Genomic DNA, 19,802 nt, shown 5'->3' with positions numbered 1-19,802 from the left:
TCTTATAAATTTGGAGTTAAATTTTAGAGCTTGATTCAGGTTTCAATATGTTTTGGTAAAAATACTTCATAGATGGAATTGTGTTACATCAGGTATAGATAAATGTCTGGTTGTCTCACTTTTAGTGATGCAAAGTTGGTGATGACAGCCTTACCTTTCCACTGAAAAGTTGCATAAATATGAGCCCTTTTATGGTAATATGTGCATGAGTAAAGATCGGAAAGAAAATAATGTTAGCAATCATTAACTCTGCTTTAGGATTCAGATGTCTTTTGTTTTTATATTTTTATTTTTCTGTGCTTTCCAAGGTTTCTACAATGAACATTCAGTGCTTTTTATGAGAAAAATGTTATTTTGTCATTAGACTTGATGCCTTTGATTTCATTTGTTCTTCCTGTATTTATTCATTTGTCCTTCCTATCTATATTTAGTTTTCATTAATAACTTAGCCCTTTATACAGTCTGAAGTCTTTTTTTTTTTTAAATAAGGCAAGTTATATAAAGGTAAATAGAAAGCAGGTCTAATGTTGGTAACCATGTAGAACAGTTCACAGATCAAGGCATATAAAGACAAGTAGGAAACCATGTTTATCTGAAAGTAAATCTAATTTATAGCCATTCAGTGACAGTTCACAAATTATAACTATATACACATGCGTTAAGTTTCATTGAGCACTTATTGTTGGACTCTTGTGAGAAGTATGGTAGGTCTGTTTGGGGGTATTTATTTCTCTGAGAATGGACTCTGCCAGAGACAGGTAGGTCTAAACAGCAAATAAATTTATAGGACCCCTCTACCCCCAGACAGTGCTAATTGGCTCAGTGGTGGGTACCTAACCCAAGGCCAGCCAGTATATATGCTGATGATTGACCAGTCAAAATTGTAATGACTCCCCTTTAAACACAACTATAGTTATTTGAGGCTTTAGGCCTTTAAGGTTACCTAAGCTTGGAGACAATGACTGATGTAGGCAGTGTGCAAGTGGAAGCAACTAGCTGAGAGAGAAGAGGGAGAGAAAAGCAGGCAAGAGATCTTGTGGTCCCAGGAATTGGTTTCTTTTGAATGCAATCTCTTTTAGTGAGGCCAGCTATGCTTCATTTCCTGTGTCATTGAGATTGCTTATATCTTTATAATCTCTTAAGTATGATTTTATTCTCCATAATAAAATTCCTTGCTTAAACTAGGTTGGACTTCATGATTTGTGATGATAAGTTCAACTTTATGATTTGATTGTAGCATATATTTCATTTTATTAAAGTAATCTAGACCAATGTCTTATTTATAGAAGAAACGTCCACATAGATGTCAGTTTTGATGACTTATATGTTATTAATATGCCATAGTTTGTTTAACTGCTTTTCTCTGGCTTTTGGGATGTTCTTTATAAATAGAGTTATTATGAACACTTGGTACTGTTTCAGAGTTCAGATTTAAATGAATGAAGTTTAGTTATATGTATTTTAGCTTTTTAAGAATATGATTTGTTACCATTTTAGAAAATATAGATTTTAAAAGAATCATTAATATGAGGATTTTAAAATATAGTTTGCAGTATAATTTGATAGGTCTCTTAATGGCCCTGCATTTTCAGTTTTTTATTTTGTAGCTGTATATGTCCATATATGTCTCTCCATATATATTTCTATATATGTATATATTTATTTTTATTTCAGTACTTGGATAGTTTGACGGGAATTGGAGTGACTGCCATACCTTTAAATCAGGGGTCTCCAGTCCCCAGGCCTTGGACTGGTGCTGGTCTATGGCCTGCCTGTTAGGAACTGGGCTGCACAGCTGGAAGTGAGTGGCCAGTGAGCCAGTGAAGCTTCCTCTGCATTTGCAGTTGCTCCCTAGCACTAGCATCACCACTTTAGCTCCACCTCAGATCATCAGGCATTAGATTCTCATAGGAGCACTGGTCCCAGGTGCCAAAAAGTTTGGGGACCGCTGCTTTACATCATAAGTGTTTTCTGTTTAGTTTGTTTTCTCTGTGAAAAAATTTTACTTACTCTTGTAACGTGTAGGGCAAGATGAATTGCTTGGTCTTGTCTTCTGAATTTTCACTGCCAAATTCTTAGTAATACCATCCTTGGAAGATATATTTTTCCGAATCATTTTGGTTTTTTTCCCTTAGGACTTTACCAATAAAAGGCTTTATGAGCAATTTAAGCTAATATGTGTACACATTTGAGAGTCCCTTCTGATTATAAAATCAGTACTTAATATTTACCACCTTGGCTACTATGTACCTACTACTGTTAACATTGGATACATTTTATGTTTTCTCTATGTGACTGCACATTTATATCAGGTGATTTTTTTAGTTCATGTAATCGTGATCATTTTTTCATGTTCTAATTTACTTCTACTCTAACAGGATTTTTAGATTTATAAATGGTGCTAAAATGTTTATTTCAAGTTCTCCCAAAATATCCATTTCTCTTTTATTTCCTCCCATATTACCATATCTAGATTTTAAAAAGTAAAGTCTTAAGATTTCAAGTGTTTGGGAAAAAATACAGAAAAGGTAAATTAAGGTGACTTCATTTAAAAAATTTGTAATGAGTCTATAGCCATGCCACCCAGAACATGCCTGATCTTGTCTGATCTCGGAAGCTAAGTAGGGTTGGGCCTGGTTAGTACTTGGATGGGAGACCAGGTGCTGTAGGCTTTAAAAAAAAATTATAATGAAAATGTTAGGGCTTTCTTCGATGTAGAGATAAAATTTTTTCTCAGTCTTTGATACTCGTTTCAGGAAATGTTCATCAGTGATCTTTGGGACCAAGGGGAATACAATATCCATTTAAAAATCTTATTGATTACTAATTTGACTACAGTTTTATGCTTAATGTTGCAGAACTGTACCTGGACTGCTTGTGAATTTGGAAATAAATATAGCTAGGTAGTTTGTATAAATTACATAGAATTTATGAGTGTTTAGGCTCTGGAGTCAAACCTGATTTGTCCACTTTTATTGCTTTGTAGTTGTATGACCCTAGGAAAGTGTTTTAACTTCTGAGTTGACTCATTGTAAAATGTAGATAATACATAATCAAAGTATCTACCTTAAAGGCTTGTTATGAGGATTAAATGACAAAATTCATAGAGTTACTGGTACATGGTGTGCTCAGTAAAGGCGAGCTATCGTAAAAACTTACGTTGTTGTTATCACTATTTTTACTATTACTGCTGCTGCCACGCTCCTATTACTGTTGAAATTCTTAGTTATTCTGTATACTTCATATGCATGATTATTCTAAGCATGATACTGTTCAACCCTATGTAACTGGAAAATTATTATATAGCTGTTAATTTGCTAAAACTTGTGAAAACTTTGAAGTAGTCATCATTTGCATTGCTACACTACATTTTTATGTAATTGAGCTGAGCATCTAGTCTTCATTAGGATTTTTACCTATTCTATTTCAGTTTAGATAGGATGAAGGAGTAAAAATACAATGTTGGAATAAATGATTTATGGAGACCTAGAGTGATAGCATTTGAAACAAAACATGCATACTTTTAATATTTTTTGTTGCTGCATGTTGATTAAAAAGCATCCATGTGACTATTCATCCATACTTTAGTGTATATTCATTAAACAAGTATGTTAGCAACTACTATGACTTAAGGCTTGTGCTATTTCTCCATTTCATTCAGGGATGAATTGAATGTTTCTTCTAAAGTAGCTTATATTTAGTTAGGTGAGGTAAGACATGCACATACATAATAAAAGAAAGCAAGATGTGCTGTGAGGGAGGTATAGATTATGTGAATTGTACTGTCAGCCATGTTTCTCCTCAGAGATTCATGATTTGATGCATTGCACTTTCCGGTATTAATTAGCAAAGGTCACTGACTCAGACTGTCTAATAGCCAAACATTCAGAAAGACCTTATCAAGTGAAGGGTCTGAAAATACAGCCTACTACAGTTTTATGGATGTTGGTAGAAGACATGAGACTCCTAGGTTTAGAGACAAAGATATTATTTTCATGGGTATTACAAGCAGCCTGAGCTTCGTATTTATGTCGATTTCCTTTTGACCCCTCAAATTCCATGGTGGCAAGGCAAAGGGATTCAGTTCAGGTGGATGCTGCCCACATAGTGGGTTTGTGTCATAGCTGAGAAACCTTGAGTTTAGGGGACCTGAATCTTTCGTAATGGGCTGTATTGAAACCTGCCTGACCTTTTTTCCAGAGGAAGCTTATCTTTATTATACTGGGCAGTAAAGAAACCTATCCTTTCTCCTCATGAGGGAGACATTATCTTCCAAGACTGTTCACTAATGTGTCCTTGAAAAGATAGTCTGAATAAAAGCCTCTGATGCCTCCACTTTCAAAACATGCAGAAATACTAGAGACCCATTGAGACTTGTCTCCCTATAGGCCTGTGGGTAGCTAGCTTAGATGGATGTAACAGAGTTCATGAATTAATGTTCACGTGCATTGCCTGTTTAGTCTTAAGCTGCATCTCCGAGGACTTTTGTGTTTTGGAAATGCTGCATGTTACATACTACTACTTATCTTGAATAAAAAATTGATTCTCTTCACAGTAAGCAAATATTGAACTCAAGTTGATAGGCTTGCTAAGATGTTTAGAAGTGAGTGTAGTGATGTTGTCAACTTATGTTAGAACCTATCAAAGATAAGATGGATAGATGAATGGACAGATGGATAAATAGATGTTATATCTCAAAGTAAATAGAACGAAATGTTGTAGAATCTAGGTAAATGGGTATTTGATTGTCCACTATACAGTTATTTCAATTTCTCTGTGAAATTTTTCAAAACGTTTAGAGGAAAGCTGCTTTCTTTCTTTCTCTCCCCCAAGTCAGTTTTCTTTGCAACTAGGCTTGGCATTTCAAGAAAACTTTAATAGCAATTCACATCAAAACATGGATGGATGATAACCGTTTAAATTGTTTAGTCAGAGTGGTTCTGCTTTTAGCTGTTTAGAGGTTTGGAGAATAAAGATCTCACTATTTAATAGGAAATCATTGCTCTGAATGCTAGAATTTAGATATACAGCTTGAATACAAAGGGCATTTTTTGCCAGAAATATATTTTTAGCAGAGGAGTCAGGCCGGTCCCACTGAGACATCCTTCTGGGTGAGCTGCCCTAAACTTTTTCTTTTTTTCTTTTTTTTTTTTTTAAATTTCAGGTTCAAACATGTTTCCAAATGCTATTACACAGAGGCCATGTTTGTGTATGTTACATTTCTGTCTGTTAGGATTTGGGACTGGGAATAGGATTTTGGTTTACTGGCAATGATAATTGTAGTAGAGTTAGGTCAGAATACTTAGTGACAGGAAATACAGCTGTTTAAAAGGGAGACTAAAGGAGGACAACCCATGTAATAAAAGGTAGAGTTAGTTGGATTGTAGTTCTTTTCCCCAGTAAAAGAGTGCCGATAAGTGTAACTTGAATTATGTGGACTTTTCTTGTTTTAAATGGAATATTATTACATATAAACAGTATAATTTCATCTCTAACATAGAAAGTATATATTAGGTGGTACTTATAGTTGGTGACTGGTATACTTTAATCTTAAAATGCAATAATTGTTTCTGACTGTTAAATTAAGAAATTATACTTGGCGAATGACAAGATTTTCTTCATTTATAGGGATTGAGTTTTATAAATTCTCAAAACATGAATATTTATTTTCTATATAAATTGCTTCAAATGTTCACTCATCAAAACTGCTTTTCATCTCAATAAAATGGGAAAAAATCCCTGCTTTCCACACTTTCTCTGTTTTATTTTAAAGGTTACATCAAAGATCAACTTTTCTAAAAATATAAAAACTTTTATTGTTTCGCATAAAGGAAAAATATGTACAATTTAAGGAATTATCAAAAGTAATTGCTCATGTAATTACTGCTCATGACAAGAAATAGAACTTGGCCAGCTCCTAGTACTATCTCCCTCTCTCAGTACTACCTCCCTCTCCCAGCACTACCTCCTTCTTTTCTTAAGTTAGTTAACCCCTATCCTGGCTTTTATCGTAACCATTTACATGTTTTTCTTATGGTTTAACCACCTAAGCATTGCAGAGGCTAAGTAGTCAATTAAAAAACAGGAGATTATTGGTTTTTTAACACAATATCTCATTTAAATATTTTATATTTTGTATTCTTTACCATCCCAAAATGAAATTCATATAAAATTATCTGCCAGAGTACATACTTAAAATTTCAATATAATTTCCTAACTATAATATGAAGAAGAAATAAAATAGAAAGTAAATTTGTGATGAGATACACATTTCATTGTGTAAATGTTTGGGCATGACTGTGCTGGAAGATAGAGTAAAGTTAGCCAGATGCTTGTAATCTCTACCAATTTATTAACAGATAAGCTTGTATTTAAGAGAAGTAAGGCAAGAGTTATCTGAATAGAAGGCTGACTGGTTTTCTTTAACATTTTGAAATAAGGGCACAGATATGTTGTGATTCAGGTATCATGAGTGATTCTGCTGCCGGTAGAATAATTTCTGTAATGGTCAACTCACTTTTTAAAGTATTAGAGGAAAGAACAATTTTTTTTCTGTTTTACAAAGTAGATGTATTTCTGAAAAAGATTTTTCATCAATACGAATTTTTGGAGGGGTATTTGAAAATTCGATGGGATTGGGGTGTAGTACTTCATTGTATGGGTCTGCCCTGGCATTGCAGAACTAACATTTTGTTCCTCTTTTCCCCCCTCAACAATAACACCACTCAGTTGTAATGTCAGGCAGAAATACCTAACAGGGACCTGGGATTTAGGATTGTTTTTTAGCAAATCAATTATAAAATTTATATCTTCCCTTTGTTTTCGAGGGTCTGTAAAGTTAGATTTTACTAGGTCTTTTTAACCTGCAGGCTTCAGTGGTCCATGTCTCCCTCACGCCCACAACCTAATCTCCCTATCTCACCTTTACCCCTCACCCCCGACTCCGCCACCCCTCCAAATTCAGTGTAAAATTATTGGGAATATTCACCTATGTATGTTTTTCTGGAGTAGTTTATTGCTTTCATCAGATTCTCAAAGGGTTCTATGACCCACAAGAGTGGACCAGTCGTTTCTTTGAAGGACCCTTAGAGCTATTAAATCTGGTAATTCTTATGCTAATTAATGATTTTCAGTACTTGCTCCTTTTCCATTTTAACCAGGAAGATGGGCTCAGACTCTGAACTGTCTGCTGGGAGCAACCTTTATTGAGAGGCTTGGTTAGAGGGACACAGTGGAGCAGAAAATCTCAATTTAATTTGTTAGGTGGGTTTATTATAGGTTATTTTACATTGTACTGATAAGATTAATGTATCCAGTTAAAAATTTTGTTTTAAATTGGAGTTTTTTGTTGTGACCTATTCAACTCTGGGTAGTTCGCATTTTTATATCTAGAAGGACCACAATCTATTACTGAAGATTTATAAGCCCTGCTAGGCAATATAATGTTTAAGTATTATTTCCGGATTCATGTTTTGTTAAAAATTGACACATTTTATTTTCTAAATCAGTTTCAAAAATCTGTTATTTTACCTTATTTTGGATAATTGGTATTGTCTAAAGTTGGGGAGAGTTAGAAAAATTCAATTTAAAATTTAAAAATTAAACATTATGGTATGAAAATACAGGTTGCTCAAAATTAAAAATTTTTGAAATGTTTCTTTTGTAATATCGTAATTGAAATAGTCTTATAAAAATTTGCACATTTTCAGTTATCTTTAGCAATTTATAGACTTTGAGACTATTAAATGGAATCTATTATGTCTTACTCCTAGTTTTATCAGTAGTTTAAAATGTGTTGAAAGCTAGTCATTTTGTGGACTCATGGCAAATGGACAGATTGGAGTTTTCTCCTTTACTTTCATATGCCAATGTATGGTGGAGTTGTTAATAAGCTGCTCAACAAAAAGCAAGCAATTGGGATTGAAGAAGCAAAGGGTGTAAAATAGTATTCTGATTGAATGATTAACTTGACCATGTAATTACAAGCAAGCTGTTAGAAAGATTGTACTTCATATATACGTTGCCTATATACTCCCCCCGTCATGACTTGCATACCAGTTGATTTAAATGGCTATTTGACATTAAAAAATTTTCTTTTCTGTAACTGGTTCTCTGCCTTTATGTTTTCTCCTAATCTCTTTATTTCGATCTCTGTTCTCTCATCCAAGTTCCTCTTCTTTGTTAGAAAATATTTTATAACTCAAAAATTTTAATCATATGATAAAATAATTTCACTTCCTAGGACTTGAAATAAGTACTTTTTAATGGTCTTTGATTAGAAATCTATTTTTCTTATCATTTCATTAGGCAGATCTGTTTGTTTTTTTTAAAAAGTTTTAAAAGACATGGTTTATTTAAACAAAACAAAGATAACCTGTATAATAGTTGTCTTTGATTTTAGTCTTGTAGCTTTTTAAAAAAATGACAACTTAAAACCAGTTGTTTTAAAAGCCATTTAAAATTGCATTCGGGTTAGTTAGAAGTATGGTTATCACTTCCCATTGGAACATATCTTTAAGTTTGTCTTTTGTCTCCAAATTAACAGACATTTATTGTCTAAATTAATCTGTATATTCTGTCTTTAGGCTTTTCTTTAGCCAAGAGCAAAAATGCTTATCATATTTCCTTTCCCTGACTTAAAAAAAATGGTTCGGACTTACTTAATTCAGGCAGGACTGGATCACCTTCTTTTGGGTTGTCTTTCCATTTTATGTTGTTTGGTTGCAGAACCAAGCCTAAAAACATTGTATCTAGAGCACTTGAAACACTGGTCATAATAACACTAAATATGTGAGTGAATGAATCAAACCTAATTGGGGTAAAGCAAGAGCAGCACTGTTTTTGTTGGATGTAGTATCTTCAGATGTAGAGATTTTTGAAGTTAGTTTAGTAAAATGAATTTGAAGATTGGCAGTGATTTAAGACCATTGGAAAATCCTAATCTTTTCAATTATGTGATATTCACCTACTGTAAATTTAACTGTGGACTAATTTCATAAATTGAAGCTTTGAAATACTTTAATTTGCTAGAAGTAATACAAGCTCATGTATAGATTTTGTAAAATACAGTAAGGACTGAAGAAGAAAGTAAAACTCATTTCTAAGTCTACCACTTGGGGAAAAGTACTATTATTAATCATTTGACATATTTTTGTGCACAGACTTTAATACATACTTTAAAGAAAATTGAGGTCGTAATTTAATTTTGAATTTTGCTTTTTGTGTGTGTGAGAATCCAATTAAAAATTTTTTTGTTTATGTTTGGTTTCTAAACTTTGCAGGCCCCTTCACAGATGTAGTCACTACAAATCTTAAATTGCGAAATCCATCGGATAGAAAAGTATGTTTCAAAGTGAAGACTACAGCACCTCGTCGGTACTGTGTGAGACCCAACAGTGGAATTATTGACCCAGGGTTGACTGTGACTGTTTCAGGTAGAAAAATCATATTCTGAATTTATGCAATTTTGACTTTTGACATTTTATGATTATGTTTAATTTGGTTTTAATTAATAGGGCTTCATCTGGAGGGAGAGAAAAGCTTTTAAATGATTCTGGCTTTGCCTTTAATGATGTCCTTCTCTTCTCTTACTGTATGCAAACCGTTGCAGATAATTTCTCGCCCTTATGTTATGATTGGGTGTTATGTGGTTGATTTATAAGCAACTGTCAATTTCGAATTTTTAATCTATTCTACAGCTCACTACCACATTCTCTGCCCTTATTATTTTATCTTTGAAATATTATGTCATTGTTGTGATTGATCATTCTTACTTGGATCTCTAGCTATTGTAACATATTGCCTGCAGCTATAGAAGTATACTAAATCTTTTACTTAAAATATACAGTGCCTCTTTTTTGCTGATTGTATAAAATTAGATGAGTGTTTCTGCTTTTCATTGTAAATACCAACAGTTCCCTGCACTTGAAAAACTTTAGTTTTATTACTCCCTTTTGTGTTTACTTGTAGTCAAAGAGTATATACTTGATTTCTTTCATATATTACTCTTGTGGTGAAGTCTGCTATTGCCATAGTTAATGCCCTCTGTAAAATGTTTCTTTCTTCCCTCAGACTTCATGAGATTTACTCTCTAAAGATATCATCAAATGTAGCTGAGAAATAGGAAGCAAGTATGAGAATATATTTTAATTGTGGGTGAACCTCTCAGGCCTCACACAAAAGCCATTTACTCTTACTTTCTAGCGGTAGTTCTCAACTCTCACTGTGTATAGTAATAACACATGGAGCAGAAACACACATGGATCTCTCACAAGTCAGAATCTCTAGGGGTGTGGCCTAGACATGTGAACCTTAAAAAAAAAAAGTGTATATATATATTCCTGAATGCTCCTGATTGGTATTCCTAAGATATAATAATTCTGTATCAGTTTTCTGGTTTTCAAGCCCATAGCAGGTTAAAAATAGCAAATTATACAAAGAGTAAGAACCTAGGACAGACCTATAAAAAGTATTTAGAAGTAGAACCTGACTGCAGAGGCAGTTAGAGGACAGACTGTAGAGTTTTTGATGACCCTGAATCGTCCCTTAGTAGCTCTAGTCAAAAAACTCAGAGTTAGGAGGGCCTAGAAAAGATAGTTTTAGTGAGTTTTGGGATTCGGTAGCCTGGGAGGAATACCTTCATATTTGTTTGTCCAAATCGTCAGTTCATGGGAAAAATGGATGAGAAATAAGATAAAGCAATGAGAACATGCATTCTCGCTGTTGAAACAGTAAGCAATGAGTACATGCATTCTGGAAGTTTTTCTTTAAATCATCAGGCCTTTAGCTAAATTGGAAGAAGATAGAATTATTTCTACTTGGAATAATTTCTTTGAGGGTTCTAGATTGCTGAAGTTTTACTGTATTAATGTTTAAGAAAATGTGTACTTTTCAAAAAGCACTTTATCGCACATCAACCCCTTGTATTGAGCACCTGATTTTCTAAAAACTCTAGATACACTATAATTATTATTTGCATAGCATACCCTCAGAGTCCTCTCCTCTCATTAGAACTTAGCTCCTCCAATTTTTAGTGTAGTGCCTTTCCATGTAAGGCGTCATTCAAACTACACTTCCTCAAGCAGTTTTCCCTAATTGACTTTGTACTTTCATACTCATTTTTTCCTCTTTCTCCTTTTAGCACTTAAGTTTTATGGATTTACTCTTCTAATCTGTACATATGTATTTATATTTTAATATTATCTTTCTCTTGTTATATGGTTTGCAACCTTGGGGTATAACCACCAAAAAGTCACAACCATGTTTTAAGTTTTTATCCATTTCCTACTGATTAGCCTATAATGAATGCTCAGTGAAGGAAATTTATTGTGCTTTATCTGGATCGTGGGCATTTATCCTATTAATTTTTGGCTGCTTTGTATTTGGCTTTAAAAATTTTTTTTTTTTAACTATGATAGAAGTTGATGGACTTATCAGACATATCTTAGAAATAATATTTTCTTATGTAGTTGATATTTCTCATTTGCTTATTGCATTTGTCTTTTTGAACATGTTGACAGGTGTGTGTGTGTGTGTGTGTGTGTTTGTATATCAGAAATCTAAGTATTAACAGGTGAATGATTTCTACAATATTATATACATATTTTGTATAATTGCTGATTCATTAATAGATTTATATTACATAATTTAGCATGATTTATTAACCACATGAGTCCTATAAAAACCCTCTTTATAGGCTACTGAATGAATGATTAGAGAAAATTTGAATGTAGTTATTAACTGCTAGAAAAATTCTGGAAATCATGAGGCTGTATGATTTCCTTGTATACTTTGTTTTAGAACCAGATTTAAACAGATTGATAAACTCTTCCTGAATGGGTGTTTATTTAAAATTTATTTTTAAAAAAATCAGTTATATTGAAACATTAATACATGGTAGTGAGTTTTTAAGTTACTTAAAATTTCTCCTTTAAATATGCTAGTTTAATTTCAAGAGATACTATCACTATTAAAATGAAGCTTAAATTTATGACTAGTTTTAATTGACAACTAGATTTAATCAATGCTTTCAGGCATTAGAATAGTTAATGTTGGCAAAGTTTTGGAAATTTCCAAGCTTAAACTTAATATTTATTTTTTTTTAAATAGCCATTTATTTTGTGGGTGGTTAAATACTCAGAGAATCACAAAGGTGGACAGTTTAAAAATAATAGAAAACATAAAGTTGATTCTGGATCCTTAATATAAATAATCCAGTGTTTGGTTCCTTGAACCCTTCTTGATTTTCTTTAAATTTGCATATTAGTGAATGAGATGATAAGAACAAGAAGCAAACGCAGAAGACTGTGTAATATGTCCTTTTTAAATTTTCAGTAATGCTACAGCCTTTTGACTATGATCCCAATGAAAAAAGCAAACACAAGTTTATGGTACAAACAATTTTTGCTCCACCAAACACTTCAGATATGGAAGCTGTGGTAAGTATGGAAGTCAAGTGAACAGAATTTATTTTGGGTAATTTTGTTTAAACTGTGGGATTTGTTTAATTCTCAATTGAGAAACCTAATTTTAAAAAGTCTATAAATCTGTTAATTACCGATAATCCTAACTTTATTTCAAGGATGGGAGAAGTATTTCAAAGAAACAATTTGGAAATGCTACTAGGAAAATCCTGTAATCTTTGTAGAGATGTCAGTGTGATTTTAATGGATGATGATAGTAGCCCTTTTTAGAATTATATAAAAAATTCTGTGGCATTACCAAATAACTATGGCAGGCTGACAAGTTCAGAGTGCAGCATTGCATCCTGGCCAAGCCAGAGACACCATTTCTACTCCAAGCAGCTACACTAATCCTTTAGGTGACTTTTGAGGTGAAACCTGTTTGTCATGGTCCTACCTCTTTTATCTCATGTTCGATTTTGTCTTTTTAGTGGAAAGAGGCAAAACCTGATGATTTAATGGATTCTAAATTGAGATGTGTTTTTGAAATGCCCAACGAAAATGATAAATTGGTAAGTAGGAAAATGTAAGAAAATTTGAAGCTGTTAACAAGTTCTCAGTTGCTTGAAATTAATTTTTCTTTTTGTTTCTACCTGTGGGGTTTATACTAATGTTTCTACCTGTGGGGTCTCCTTTGTAAGACCCAGTGATTAAGTTTTTTAAAGATACTTGTTATACTTATTTTATAACATGTTTGTTCAAGAAGAAGAATACTTTTAGGTAGAAGTTGGATAATGTAGAAGAATCATTTGATTCTACTAAATTTTGCCACTTAAACTACTTCAAGTTATTTTTTAGAATGAGACAGGTGTATACATAAATATAATTAAATAACAGACAAACTACTTTTTGGCAATTATATATACCATCAATCCAGGAATAAAAGATTTAATTTACATGGATAAGCAGTTTAATCCAAGTTTGGCTGTTCCCAGGTATTTTGCTCAGCATTGATTTTGGCCAAAATCTATCTGATTTATTCTTTAGTGAATTTTATGTTGCTCTTTGATTAATGTGAGGTAAATATAATTTAGAGGACTGAAGAATATATGTGTGTAGTTTTAAAAATAGTCTTTGTATAGAATGAGTTGCGGTCACTTTTCATATTCTCCTTTTGGAATGCAAATTTGAATCTTTCTATGGTTTAGGAAGAACTTGAAAGGTAAGTAGGGTTTTTTTTTTTTTTTTTTTGGTGACACTATATGAAATAATATGTTTGTCACAATAAAGTTACAGTATGACATGACTATCTCTTTGATCTGGAGACTCTTTCCCCTATTGAAAATTGAACTTGCAGATTAAATACATGGGCTCAGTTATTGTTACTCTTTCAAGATAAGTTGAAATGAAAAAGTCTCTGAATGGTAATTATATGTTGATCAAATTATTTATTGTTTTTTTAAGTGCCTTTTTAAAGGGATTTGGAGAAACTTGCCAAAAACAAAAAAATGTGAGTGCATGTATACTTAATGGAAAGTGAGGGTTCCATGGCATGTTTATGCTCCCTTTGGAATTTGCTTTCTCTTTTGCTTAGGTTGGCGGGAAACCAATAGCTTGCAAAGCTCTTTATTGGAACCAAGAAAATATGACAGTATATTATCTGGGTTAACTAATTATTTTTTCCAGTTTGAGATATAATTGACATGTAGCACTGTATAAATTTAAGCATAATGATTTGTAATGTATATTGCGAAATGATTGCCATAAATTTAGTTAACATCTATCATCTTGTACAGATGCAAAAAAAAAAAAAAGGAAAAAAAGAAAAATGTTTCTTCCTTTTGTTGAGAATGCTTAGGATTTACTTTGTTTTCAGCTATGCCATACAACAGTGTTAACTATTGTTATGTTGTTCATTACACTCCCGTTCTTATTTATCTTATCACTGGTAACCACACATTTAATCGCTTTTTCTGTTTGTTTGCTTGCTTGTTTTAGGATTCCACATATAATGAGATCATACGGTATTTGTCTTTCTCTGTGTCTTGACTTATTTTGTTTAGCGTAAAATCCTCAGGGTCCATCTATATTATTTGCAAATGGCAAGATTTCCTTCCTTGTTTTCTGGTTGAATAATATTCCATTGTGTATGTATACCGGAACTTCTTTATCTATTTTATTCATCGATGATCACTTAGGTATTTTCATGTTTTGGCTTTTATAGATAATGCTGTTATGTGAACAGGGGAGTGCAGATACTTATTTGACAGTGTTTTTGTTTCCTTCGGAAATACTCCAAAAAGTGAAATTTCACAGAATAAAAGTTGACTTATTTTAAAAACATATTTGGATATTTTCTCAATATTCATGTCATTTTATTATAATAATTTAATAAACATAGAGCAGACAATTTGAGATTATAGTTTGAAAGGAGCTGGAACCCAAGTATTTGATAATGCTGATCAAGACAAGAGTAGCTTTTACTGCTTTGGAAACCAAATCAGAAGTTGTTAGAAATGATATGTCTATGATAGTTGAGCCTAGCCATTTTACACGTCATAGAGGAGGGTAACAGGTATATCTACATACAGGTAGAACCCACAGTGATCCAAGAAAGTGGTTTTGGAAAGGCTTGAAGAAACACTGAATGGAGTCCCCAGAGTCCCATACCATGGAACATGAGCAGTAGTTTGGTCCTGGAATCTTTTCAGAGCAGACATTGTTAGTAACCTGAAGTCTGTTCAGTAATTTCAGGGCACTCTAGAGAATATCTGATTCTGAGCCTAGATGAAGTAGCTGCAAAACATATTTGCATCAATTTAATTACTTGGACTTGTGGTAGTGACCGATTGTCATGGGGACTATTTCCCAAAGATGATGAGTTTTTTTTAACATTGTATTTTGAAGAAATTTAAACAGAAAAGTAGACAGGACAGTGAACCCCTTGTGAACCTGTGACCAGGTTTAACAATTACCAGTTTAAGGTTAATCTTATTTCATATAAACCTTACCATATCCCATCTCACTTTGTTTTAAGGCAAATCCCAGATGTAATACAGGTACATCTGTAACTATTTCAGTATAAATCATTCAAATATAAGGACTTTAAGAAAAGGGGAAAAAAATTAATGATAATACTATCATTAGGCTTTTACAAGCTTAATATATTATTAATCAGACTAGGTAGTATTTAAATTAGTCTCACAAATGCATTTAAAATTTTTTTGCAGTTTATTGGAATTGAGATAAAAATAAAGTCCACATACTGCTATTAGGTGATGTTTCTTAAATCTCTTAATATATAGATTTCCTGTTTTTCTCTTGTAAATTATGTCTTAAAGAAACTGAGTTTATTCTATAGACTTTTCCTAATAGACTAGATTTCGCTGATTGCATCTTTGTGTCATTTAATTTTTCTTCTGTCTTCGGTATTTCCTGTAAATGGAAATAGGAGCTTGATTAAATTGAGATTTATTTTTGCTGGTGGGGAGAGGCAAGACTGCTTTGTTAGGTGGCGATATATTCTATTAATGAGGCACATAATATCTGGTTACTTTTTTATGTGAAGTTAGCAGCCACTGGTGTGCAATGTGTAGATGAGTGGGTCTCACCAGGGGTGATTTGCCCCCCAGGGGATATTTGTCAATGTCTGGACATTTTTGGTTGTCACAACTGGGAGGGGTGGGGTGCTACAGGTGGCTAGTGGGGAAAGGACCGGTACCGCTTCCAATGCAATGCATAGGACAAACCCCTATAACAAACAATTATCAGGCCCAAAATGTCAGTAAAATCGAAATTGAAAAAAAAATCTGGTTGAGCTCCATTAATTCATTTAAAGTTTCATAATGGTGACATTTCTGTCACTTCTGTCTTATATTAGAGTACTTGTGTAGAGAGAAGCTTGTGCTCATCTAATACTTGGTTATTCATTCAATAGTAGAGTTTATAAAGGCACAATAAATGCCTAAGTCTTTCTCTTTAGTTTTAGGCTTTCAAAAAGTGAGTTGGTCACAAGAGTTCCTCTGATATGAGTCAGCCTCTCTTCCTTCTTCCTTCCTCTTTCCATTCTCTTTTCTGTATCGTTATAAACTAATGGGCTTAAACATATCTGTATTTAAGTTCCTTGCAGTTATTATCATTATTGGTACTTAAATTGGCTAGTAGGAACCTCTTCAAATTGGTTTTCGAATCCTTTTTACCTTAGTCTTTGGTAATTTTCTTGAGTGGCCTAATATGGCAAGATATTTCCAGACCAAGACCTGGAATCAGCCATTTCTTCAAGAAGCTCTGGCTCCATTAAGTGAAAGATGGTATTTAAGACCATTATCTGGGCACTGGAGTAAGAATGAATTCTCAGAATTTCTACCAAACCACTCTTTTGGTTAAGATTAGAATAGAGGCCTGATTGTCCTTCGAAGGCACTTCTTCAAATGGCAAAATTTTAATGGTAAAATTATGGCATCATCACATAGGATAACGTGTATCTTTTTTATTTCTTGTGGTTGCATTTTATATTTGGGATATGTTCTTGAATATCTTGGATAAGTTAAAAAGTGTAAAATCCAACACTAGCCCTGAGAAGAACGGGCAGAGGTATTATTCTGTGAACGAGCTGCAGTGCTGTTTCGATATAGCAACTCATGTATGTGGTTTGTTGGCTTTCCATTATACTTCTTGACGGATATTTTTAAGTGTTTGGAATTTACCTTTTAAGTTTTGCACATAAAATGAGACCTTTAATATTTCAGTATGTATTTCAAATTTATATAATACAAATATATAAAAAAAAGTATATGTAACTTAAAGGTAGCCTTAATCGAGTCACGTGCATAAAAAAAGGAAGGGATGAAACAAAGCTGTGTTTTTATAAGGTAGTATTTTCCAAAATATTTTGGGTTAGAAGGGTTCTGTGGTCAAATGAATTAGGAGAAAAATGCTCTAAATACTCTGTTTCCCAGTAAATAAGCACATTGCATATTTGCATATCAGAGGCCCTGAATAAAGAAAATATTATTCAAACCAGCATTTCTTTTTTACTTAATATAATGTAATTTCTCATGTAATACCTGGTATTCTATAAAATATACTTTTGGAAGCGCTGCTTAAACTCATTCTTGTGGTGCTGTTAACATAGAGATTCTACAAGAAATCTTAATATGTATTTAAATTGAATGCAACCTTGCACAGACCCAGTTCTGAGTTGTTAATTATGTGACTTTCTATTAAGTCATCAGTTTAATGTTGCAACTCATCCTTTTTAGAAAATATGAAACTTCAATGTAGCCAAATCTGAAGTGTTTATAATAGTACAAATATATAATAAAAGTTTTTGTTTATTATAATTAAGGATGAAAACTTATATATATGTGTATATACACACACACACACACATATACAATACTTTTTTTGTAAATACTTTATTCATGTGGAAATTAGACCCTGTTGATAATTGTATCTTGCCATTTCCAGTTCAGTGTTGTCTGTAGTTGAAGTTGATAAAACTGCTTAAAAACCATAGTATTTTTGACATCCTGGTTTCTTTTAGCACCCAGCTAGAAATTTTGATAGAAATCATTTAGCATTTATCTAGCATAGATAAAATTACAAGATTACTTAATATCCCTTTTCTGTATGTTTATCTTCAGTTTAGTGTGAAACTTACCGGTTAGGAAGTTAGGGCATTATTGAATAGTGTTTTGTCTTGATAAAATTTGTTGACTGATAAATTGATAAAATGCTGTACGAAGCCGGATTCTGACTTACACAAATTGATTAAAGGTGTGATATTCCCTTATTCAAGGAAAATGAATTTCTAAATGTGGGATATTAACAAAAAATATTATGTAAACTATGTTGGTAATACATGTTTAAAAGTATAGAGTACGAAATCGATTTTTTTAGTTTTTAATTATGATTGCTTTATAATGAATTACTTAAGATCATTTGACCTTTTTTAAATTTGTTACTATGTTGTAAAAAGTATATTAATTGAAGCACAATTTAAAGAGTTGTTTATCAGAATTTATGATCTTTAGTAGTCCATTTAGAAAAATTTGGTTAGTACCCACAGCTAATGGATCGCATAGTAGCTATTATAGTTGTTGATACTTTGTTCTCAAAGTTGGTATAGCAGGCAGACTTTCTGACGTTGATTTTTAAAAAAATTTTTTTTTATGTTAAGCACCCTATCCCACTCTCAAACCCCTGCCTACAGCTCCTCATTGGTACTCCCCTCTACCCCCTCCCCCCAAAAAAGTAGACAGATATTTGATTTAAGTACATAATGTAAGTATTCCTCATCTGTTTTAGGATCTGAATCTTTTTAAGTATGGTGTTCTTGGACATTTACATGTTCTAAAAACAGTGAGAAAAAGATATGTTACTATTTGGTTTCTTTAATTCTTGTAGTACCTTATACTAATTATACAAATAAGAAAATGGTTGACGTTTTGTGGTCAATCTTGTAAGGTAAGAATGGTGCCAGCTTTAGAAGTATAGTGGTTGAGTCTTATGTTTTTATTTTTGTAGTTTAAAGAAGTTATTTTTCATGACAACAATTTTAATTTATTTGAACCATTAGAACATGGGCTTCTTTTTGGGAAATAGCTGTCTAATTTGGATCACAGATAGAGTAACCTAGGATCCAGAAACGTTGTTCTTTTAGAATTAAAGGAGGGTACTACTTAATAATTATTCCTGGACAACAGGTATTAGCTAACACTGCCGTTAGGCACACTAAAACGCGTGGTCTCCCCAGCCTTGGGAACAACAGCAGGTCTTTGACTGAATATATTTTATTATATTAATGGCCCATGGAGTTTGGCTGAGTTGTGTTTAGTGTGAATACTGAGAGCCATTCAGCACATTCCTGGGTTGTTGATAGTTGTGGGCAGATGATACTAAAGCATTGACTATATTTTACCGAGTGGGTTTTTCTGAATTATTAGCTCTTTTTAGTTATTATAAACCTGGTATTATGAAATTTAATGTACAGTTAGAGGTTAGTGTTTATTCAGGAGTGAATGTGATTTTAACTTGTTTTATCACATTCAACTTTTTGTGTTCAATTAAATTTTTTTGAAAGAAAAATACTTTAATCTTTAGTACTGCAGTTTTTAAAAATTATTTTAAAATTCTATTTTTTGAGGTCTCAACTCTTCTTGATATTTTCCAGATTTTTAAAATGTGTTGGGTTTCATTTATACCCTACATATAACAAATATTAATGACCTATTTTCTAGGAAAAAATAATGATTCATCTTAAGAATGAAGGGCTGTCAAGAACAGGGGATTTCAGGAGTCTTATGTATAGAAACTTTATGATTAAATATACATTTTTTTTTTTTATTGAGACAACAGGTTGGGGACAGTGCACTGTTAAGTAAGATAGAGTTCTCTTAG

The 19,802-nt window shown here is 32.7% G+C and overlaps 1 protein-coding gene across 2 annotated transcripts in view; it reads left to right on the top strand.

Annotated features, from left to right (window-relative positions):
* Nucleotides 1-19,802, top strand: part of VAPA (VAMP associated protein A) — a 38,943-nt gene that overhangs the window by 7,853 nt on the left and 11,288 nt on the right. For both annotated transcript variants that reach the window (XM_016119893.2, XM_016119894.2), the window contains exons 2-4: nucleotides 9,282-9,434; nucleotides 12,334-12,437; nucleotides 12,893-12,973. In XM_016119893.2, the coding sequence (XP_015975379.1) occupies nucleotides 9,282-9,434; nucleotides 12,334-12,437; nucleotides 12,893-12,973 (338 nt within the window). The remainder of the gene's footprint in view (nucleotides 1-9,281; nucleotides 9,435-12,333; nucleotides 12,438-12,892; nucleotides 12,974-19,802) is intronic.

The sequence above is a fragment of the Rousettus aegyptiacus genome, unplaced genomic scaffold, assembly GCF_014176215.1.
Source record: "Rousettus aegyptiacus isolate mRouAeg1 unplaced genomic scaffold, mRouAeg1.p scaffold_m13_p_12, whole genome shotgun sequence".
Classification (NCBI taxonomy): domain Eukaryota; kingdom Metazoa; phylum Chordata; class Mammalia; order Chiroptera; family Pteropodidae; genus Rousettus; species Rousettus aegyptiacus.
The sequence above is the reverse complement of the archived record's forward strand: the minus strand, read 5'-3'. Positions and strand labels throughout refer to the sequence as shown.